At 41.8% G+C, this 8,805-nt stretch overlaps 1 protein-coding gene across 2 annotated transcripts in view; it reads right to left on the bottom strand.

Moving 5' to 3' along the window:
• Positions 1-122: 122 nt before the first annotated feature.
• Positions 123-8,805, bottom strand: part of ACOT12 (acyl-CoA thioesterase 12) — a 28,933-nt gene continuing 20,250 nt past the window's right edge. The window contains exons 10-16 of one of the 2 annotated variants that reach the window (XM_081881201.1): positions 8,656-8,719; positions 7,856-7,942; positions 6,765-6,896; positions 5,581-5,714; positions 3,866-3,994; positions 2,326-2,449; positions 123-1,118 (exon numbers count right to left, since the gene is read on the bottom strand). In XM_081881201.1, coding sequence (XP_081737327.1) covers positions 975-1,118; positions 2,326-2,449; positions 3,866-3,994; positions 5,581-5,714; positions 6,765-6,896; positions 7,856-7,942; positions 8,656-8,719 — 814 coding nt within the window. In that variant the 3' untranslated portion in view covers positions 123-974. The remainder of the gene's footprint in view (positions 1,119-2,325; positions 2,450-3,865; positions 3,995-5,580; positions 5,715-6,764; positions 6,897-7,855; positions 7,943-8,655; positions 8,720-8,805) is intronic. The other variant, XM_081881202.1, reaches the window with a different exon arrangement.

Raw genomic sequence — 8,805 nt, 5'->3', positions numbered from 1 at the left:
TTCTGTCTGTTTTAGTTACTCATTGCTTTTCTGGGAAGTTCAATAACAAAATACCATTCAAAACCCAATACAGGTTGATTTTAGTTATAATAAATAACGAGATGCTTATACAGCCATAAATCTAAATTAGCATAACACTCATAGTTTTAATTATTTAATTCAAAGGTGCATGTTGATATAACTAAAATGTATACAGCAGCTCATTCTGAAAGCAGTATCAAGTAGTTTAAAATAGCATAGGACACCTATATATTCACATGCTGTCCCATTGTGCAAGCAAGAAAACAACCTAGGCAGCAGCAGTAAATCATTATGGTTAATGGCTTCCAAACAAGTCAGGCTCGATAAGCCAAGTTTTAACTATGGCATCCTACTCTTGTGCAGAGGGAAGAGCAAAGGAGCTGCATGAAAGCACATGGAGCTCATGCATGCCCTTACTAAGCCAGGACTTAATTGTTCAAATACAGCCTTGGCCTACACACAGTATCTGTGTTTGCAACTACAAGAAACGGGAAACACAACCTGACATTCTCAGGATTCTGAAATCAGTGCCTATTACCGAGTGTCATATGTGGATTATGTAACTGCAAAATCATGAATAACAAATACAGCTGTTAGTTGAGATTAACAATAGCCTAGGAAAATTATTTACAATAGAAATTAAAATTTACTTACAATGAGATTTTTTAAATAAAAAAATCAGTATTTTAAATTGTGTGCAGTAATACGTATTGCTTTGACAAGTTTTCTGAGGACTCCAAAAGAACAATGAAATGACTTAACTTAGTTATTGAATTTATCATTAAATAGCTCCATCGTATGATGATGTAGAACATTGTGATGGTTTAGATATACAGGTCCTGAACATAAAAGTAGGTAGGAACTGACTTGCCAGCTTGATAAGTATTGGTGTTAATGACAGCTTGTGTACAAGATATAAAGAATGGTAAAGTACTTGACACAGTATTGCTTAACTAAATGCAGTCCATTGTGCTGCTCTGTAACTCCAAGAAATGAATGCACCCAGAAGCTGTATCCTCAATTGATTTTGATGAGCCATCAAGAGTTGCAGCAACATAAGGCATAACACCAGGTGTTCCTTGGATGCAGTAGGAAATCTTTAAACATATAGAAGGTTAACATGAGTTATGTGAAATAACCACTAAAAACATCTTGTTCTACTTCATATTCAACAACTTGGGCTTCATTTTTAACACTATTTCAGTGTATCACTTGCTGTTCAGAGCAGTATGAATATGCAAGAATGTTTCAATTGCTTTCTGTGTCGGCCTCCCAGATAGCATAGGAAAAACCTATGTTGGTGCTTCAAGCCACCAGACAAGTGCAGATAGCACTGGCAGGCATGACTGTCATCTGGATTAACAGGGAAAGATTATTGGAGTGACCTTGCACCCAAAGGTAAACCCTGAAGCCCTGTAGAAGCTAAGTAGGTCTGGGTCTCATCGGTGCCTAGATGGGTGACTCACGGCAGCGATGAGAGGCAGTGGCAGTAGCGGTCGTGGCCTGCAAGGACTCAGCAGTGATGGGAGTTGGTGGCAGCAACAGCAGTGACCTGCAAGGCTGTGACAGGGAGTGATGGCAGCAGTAACGGCATTGGCCTGCGAGGTCTCACAGTGGCAACAATATTTGGCAGCGGAAGTGATGGTGGCCTGTGAGTCCTCGTGGCAGAGGCCTGTGGGGACTCGCAGCAGTGACAGGAAGTGACGGCGGTAGCGGCATCCTGCAAGGCCTTGCAGTGGCAACAGAAAGTGGCAGCAATAGTAGTGGCAGCCTGCAAGGCCTCGTGGCGGCACAAGCAGTGGGGCTTGCGAGACCTCGCTGTGGTGGGAAGAAGTGGCTGCGGCCTGCAATTCCTGGCGGTGGTAGAAGCTGTGGCAGCCTGCTGAGCCCTGCTGCTGCCGCCTAGCAGGCCTGCTGGTAGTCTGGCAGTCCCAGATTATTTGTATTCACTATGACTCGTCACCATACTTTGGATTGTCCTGAGTACCACCATTTGGTAGCCAAGCCCAACCATTAAGTAGCAGCAGTTGCCAGAACATTGTCCTGTTTGCCTCTGCATCGTTCCTTCCTTTTTTCAGATACCATGGTATATCAACATATTGTGATGTTTACGTGGCGATATATCACGATATTGAAAACCAGTTATCATCCAGCCCTACATATCCTTTCCTGCTTGGCAGGGGGTTGGACTCGATGGCCCTTGTGGTCTCTTCCAACTCTATGATTCTATGATATCCCAGAGAAAGGCACAGTAAAGGGAGTAAAGCACATAAAATAACTGTATTTAATTACAATGCTGCTTACAAAAGAGGAGTTTCCATCAGGGTAGATCAGGAATCCCGCACACTGGATTTCACGCCTGCAGTAATTCTCAGAAGATGGAACAGATGTCAAGGCAACTGACCTCACAGCTATTATGTAAGGGTCTCTAAATTTAATAAGAGTAGTGTTATCAACAAGCCACAACAAAAATCTAAGCTGTCTAAAATGATCTTGTAGAGCAACTGTATTGGTCACAAGACAGTAGTTGCTCAGTTTTGTATTTTTCTGTGCAGGGGGAGGGTTGTTAAAACCTCGTGCCTTAACCCTGCACTGCACGGGAGGTTAATACATTTCTTTGTTTATGTAGCACACAATATAGTAACGAAGTAGTGATATGCAATGATTTATTGGTGAGTGGAAGGGGCTGGGGAGAAGTAGGAAGATGGCTCTCTCCATCTGCCCCTTCACCCTTACCATTGTTTTCCTTCTCTCTGCTTCTACATGCCTTCCACAGTAGGACCCATTGTGAACTCGTTCCAAGAAGCAGTGGCAGACTTTGGGCTTTAAAATTTCAGTGGCGCCCTGTGCAACACCAAATTCAGTCCCCCTTGTCTCTTGCCCTCAGTGGTTCATCATTGTTGCAGTGCCCCCTGCGGCGACCTCTCCGCTTGGCGCCCAGTGTGGGAGAACCAGTCGTGCTCCCTTAAATCCGCCTCTGCCTGAAAGCATCTACAGTGGTACCTCAGGTTACATACGCGTCGGGTTACATATGCTTCAGGTTACAGACTCCGCTAACCCAGAAATAGTGCTTCAGGTTAAGAACTTTGCTTCAGGATGAGAACAGAAACTGTGCTCCGGCGGTGCGACAGCAGCAGGAGGCCCCATTAGCTAAAGTGGTGCTTCAGGTTAAGAACAGTTTCAGGTTAAGTACGGACCTCTGGAACGAATTAAGTACTTAACCTGAGGTACCACTGTAATTGCTACAGCTGTTGCTGCAAAGACATTTGCTCTTGCGGCTCTTGGGACTCAGCAACCTTGCAGACAGGCAGCAACAACACCCTGTGTAAACCATCGCCATGTAAATAGTTCACTGATCCACCCAATAGTGAAATTTCCCCTTTCAGGAGAATATCTGTGTCCCATCACATAGAAAGGGGGACCAAAGAAATAACAAGCATTTTCAGGAACCGTTAATCTAATACCCTCGCGAGAGAATTTTGGTGCTGCAGTACTGCTAGCAAGCCCCACTGATCAGCTGATTCTCCACACAGGCAAAAGTGGGTTACTTGACAAGCTTGTGACACTTAACCCAGAGATGGAGAGGCCAGTTCTTCACCCCCGGTGTTGGGGGTGTTGCACAAATGACCTTTCACACATGCACCTTTGCCTTCAGTCTTTACAAAGCAGTTTTTGCTATGTCCAGAGTTTCTGTGTAATCAAGACACCCCACATTTTGCAAGAAATAATTATTTCATCCAAACTCACAGCATATAATTATTTTTGGATGTGTGGGTCCTGTTACTTTATTGTAAAAAGCTTGAAATTTACCTGCTACTAAATGGGCATGCTTTCACCTACTTACCCAGTCTTGCAAGGCTTTCTTTGAGACACGAGAATTAAAAAATCATCTGGCTTATTTCCATTAATTGATATGGATGTAATGTGATATATTTTGTCCTCTTCAGTCACATTCTGGATAACCTTACACGTTCTGTAAGAACATGAGCCATACATTAGTGAAGTTTAGTAGCTGAGGTATCATGTAAAACATGAATTAAAGGATATGTTCTTTATAATCTAAATTGTGACTAGGAATGTGCAGCTTTTGTTTCAGATTAAATAACTGTTACACAGACTTCGTTTTTTTCAGTAAACATTTAAACCAAACAGAATGGCAAAAAGAAGCTACATGGGAAAGTGATTGCTCACTTCAAGTTCAGCTTAAACCTGCATCTATTAAACTGTATATAACCAGCTCTGCCTCTTCTTCCTCCCTTGCTCCACTTTCAAGTGCCGTGCTGACAAAACTTTTGAAGATAAAAATAACATGCTTTATTAATGCAGTAAAATGAGAAAGTCAATGTTTACCATTTCTGCCTTACTAATTACATAATTCTTCACCTGTTTCCCAATGCAGCTTGTTTAGGGCTCCAGCCCGTTACTTTTCAACATACAACACTATGCAAAATAGGAGCACATTTAATCATTTTGAAATCTAAGAGGTAGGATATATTTGGGCCAGTTCAACACTTTCACTGCTGACAAGGCATATCTTTATTAAACAGCATATCTTTACAGAACTATTTCCTTGTCCAACTAACATGGTTAAAGTACCTTTTTCTAAAGACAATGGCCACATCTATACTATACATTATAGATCTATGATACCAGTTTAATAGTCATGTCTTCTCCAAAAGAGTTGTTAGGAGATCCCTATTCCCATCACAGAGCAACAATACCCAGAGTTCTCTGGGAAGAGGGACTGAGTGTTAAACCACTCTGAGAATGTCAAGCCATACTTCTCCCTAGTTGTTTTGCTGCTGGCCATGCTGAGCTAAACCTTGGCTTGGCTTAGCACCATGGTTTCCAACGTGGGACACAGGCCCCACAGGGGGGAAATTTGATTTTTTTTGGGGGGGGGGCAATTCGAGAATGCGTTACAGTGGTACCTCGGGTTAAGTACTTGATTCGTTCCGGAGGTCTGTACTTAACCTGAAACTGTTCTTAACCTGAAGCACCACTTTAGCTAATGGAGCCTCCTGCTGCCACCACGCCGCCGGAGCACGATTTCTGTTCTTATCCTGAAGCAAAGTTCTTAACCTGAAGCACTATTTCTGGGTTAGCAGAGTCTGTAACCTGAAGCGTATGTAACCTGAAGCGTATGTAACCCGAGGTACCACTGTATTAAAGTTAATGTCCTTTTAGGCTTCCTCCACGTGAATAGGAGTTTGCTTTTTGAATAAGAAGAATTATATGTCATGGGGGGGGGGGGAATCAGGATTTTAAAGATACCCAGGGGGGCATAGCCAAAAAAAGGTTGGGAACCACTGGCTTAGCATGTCATCTGAATCCAGGCTCATGCTTTAGCTCTCTCCAGACTATCTATGAGTTGTAACAAACCTTGGCTACAAAAGCTTATACAGTAAAAGCCATTGTGTATTTTACTTGAAACTTCTTCATTGTCCTACTGAATATTACGGAAATCATTTTGACAGATCGCTTTCTATGAAGGCAAAATCTACAACCAGATCATGAGAGTGGATATGGACTTTAAAAGGAAAAAATATATATGCTTACGAATAGTGTTTAACCCAGTGCACATGATGTCTGAAGTCAGATAAGAGGGAGAATGCTAGTTCTGAAGATATCCGCACTTGCATTTCAACCTTGACTGACAAAGCACCTGTCTCTTCAAGAGTAAACATTTTTATCTAAAAAAAAAATTTTTTTTATTACATGGGGAGAGAGAGAGAATTATGGATGAAGATTAACAATGTTGGTAGGTCCTTTAGCTTTTAAAATCAAATATGCAGGAAAGTATGGGTCATAACTTTAAACAGTATCAGCCATACAACATTATAATAGTTTCTAGGAGAATCCTGCTTACTTTAATGGAATAGAACAGTGGTTCCCAATTAGCTATGTGCTGCAGACCCCCCGTTTTTCAAAATCCCAGTCATGGACCCCTTACTTTAGAAAATATTGGTATCTCTATGGTAGTTTTCGTTATGTGAATGGTGCCACAGACCCCCTGGGTGGGTTACGCGGACCACCAATTGGGAACCACTGGAAGAGAACACTATAAGAGAATATTGCTATAATTTTACAGTGCAATCCTACTCCCTCAATGTTGTTGGCTGGAGGGGATGGGGGCAGGATACTCCATAGGTGGAGAAGCATGTTGCTGGGGGGGGGGCTCCTTCACAATGGAGCCCCAGTGCACAATGGAGTCCCAGTGCACCCTGTAGGGTAGGAAAGCAGCTGCTGCCAGTAAAAAGGTAAAGGTAAAGGGACCCCTGACCATTAGGTCCAGTCGTGGCCGACTCTGGGATTGCGACACTCATCTCGCTTTATTGGCCGAGGGAGCTAGCGTACAGCTTCTGGGTCATGTGGCCAGCATGACTAAGCCGCTTCTGACGAACCAGAGCAGCGCACGGAAACGCCGTTTACCTTCCCGCCAGAGCGGTCCCTATTTATCTACTTGCACTTTGACGTGCTTTCGAACTGCTAGGTTGGCAGGAGCAGGGACCGAGCAACAGGAGCTCACCTGTCGCGGGGATTCGAACCGTCAACCTTCCGATTGGCAAGTCCTAGGCTCTGTGGTTTAACCCACAGTGCCCCCCGCGTCCCAAAATGGACTGTTTTAGCACATGTTGTTAGCAGTTTTTGATCAGATATGTTAACTCCAAAACCTCTTGGATCACATAAGAGGCCCAGCTGGAGATGGTGCAGCAATTTTTTAAGGAAAAACGGCCCCCCACCTTCTTCGCTGGCAAGTGTGAGCTGGCGGGGTTTCGGATGTGGTGATCCACTCCCATCCATTTTGCTTTTCGTGGGCTGGGGTTAGGATTGCTATGCCCATTAAGTTTCAGCGATGAACAGAGTGGATATAGCTAGAGATATAAAGAATAAAGGCAAATAGGAGCTAAATTATGCAAGGAAAAGAGACAAACTGGACTTAGGAGCTGTGACAGTAGATTTGATCTATCAGTTTTGCCGTAGGCAGAAGAAGCATAATAGTGGCCTGGCTATTGATATAAGTGGCTCTAGATATGATCATCTGAAGGAATATCTCAAAACTACTTTGACCCATATTAATCAGTCTGATCCTTGAGAAGCCTGTTCTGTGTTGCACAGACATGTGAAGTATATAGACTGGGCATGACAGACAGGACCTTTCAAAAAAATATTTTTTAATTGCCTTTTTGCTGCCTTGCTTTTTTTGTATAGTTGCAAGGAAATGCTGAAAGTATTGTTATTATTCATCTACTTGAAGAAGAAAAAATTGGGTGTCATGTTTTATATCAATACTGCATACTGTTACTTCCAATTGATTCATAAAAATACTATATAATGTTTATCTACTCTAAGCAGAGGTCAGACATCGGTTATCCAAAAGCACAAAACATTTCAGGTTAGTTTTACTGGAAACTGTCACAAGTGAGAATATGTGTTTCTTTCTTAACCGACCAGACTCAAAATCTTCAGCAGAAAAAAACACAATGTCACATGAATAGTCACATGATCCATGTGAACAATTTGACATTCAAAGCGTGTCTTCTAGCAGCATACTAATTAGCAGTCATAGAAAGGGGGAGAATGGAGTTAGTTAAAAATGTACATTTTGATTTCGAAGAGGAAGCAGACAAATAATTTTAACAGTTTTAGAAAATACCTTAACAGCTGCAGCTTTTAAATTGCAGAAATGTAGAGGACAGTGTCTAAGATAAAATTAATGACACATAATTACTTTGTAGTCTAAAAGGTCTCATTGTATTGGGACTTTCCATTCATATTAATTCTTTGAATTCATAGGGAATTGTGTGTGTCTCCTGCACAATTGAGTACTTACGTAGTCCAGGCTAGTGCTAATCATTTCCCATCCAGGCTTTGCTGCCAGAACAGTCAATGCTGTAACATTGCTTTCGATTTTGTCTGCCTAAAACACAAAGCAAAGTAGTAACCAATGAGGGAAAATGTACAAGGCACAGAAATTCCTATAATTTCTGGAATTTGGTTGCAAAACAAATATTTTGTTCTCTTTCTCTCCTCTTGAAAAAGACAGTGTCTGAACTGAACCTTTTCAACGGTAGGAGTATAACTCTCATGATGATCAAGGTCATTCTGTTTAAAAGGAGACTAATTTGTGGCTGTGTACACATGGCATGTGTAAAAAGCATATGCCTTCTCTCAAATAATTCTGGGAACTGTAGTTGGTTAAGAGTGCTGGGAATTGTAATTCTGTGAGATTTAAACTACAGCTCCCAGAATTGTATGTGTGTGCTTTAAATGTATTGTGTGTATACAGCTATGTTTCACTGATCAATTAAACCAGGAGTAGACAGCCTATGGTCCCTGGCATAATTCCCATGTGTGGCAAGGAAAGGAAAGATGAGGAGGAAGGGTTGTGGCGGCAGGAAAAAAGAGGGAAAAGGAGTGGTCCGGTTCCACTTAATGCCAATATATGGCCAAATTTCTGTGACTTGTTATAGGAAATATCCCAGATATTCTCCTATAATTCTGATTATAATTAAATATCAGGAGACAGTAAACAAAGAAAAATACAATCATCATACACCCAATTTTTGACATTTAGGGCCATACACTTAATCCCTTAATGTATATTATATATGCAAATGTTACTGATGTTACCTGATTGCCTCTGTCCCAGAAATCAAGTGTGCAATTGTTTTCCTGCTTCAAAAGAATGTATTTCCTGTAGTTGATACAATGCAGAAAGAAGGCCAAAAGTAAGCTTAGGAAATCCTCAGGGGGGAATTCATTGTTGAGCAATTTGACTGT

Source organism: Podarcis erhardii (assembly GCF_964252035.2).
Source record: "Podarcis erhardii genome assembly, chromosome: 11".
In the NCBI taxonomy this organism is placed as follows: domain Eukaryota; kingdom Metazoa; phylum Chordata; class Lepidosauria; order Squamata; family Lacertidae; genus Podarcis; species Podarcis erhardii.
This window is presented reverse-complemented; position numbering and strand designations above follow the sequence as displayed.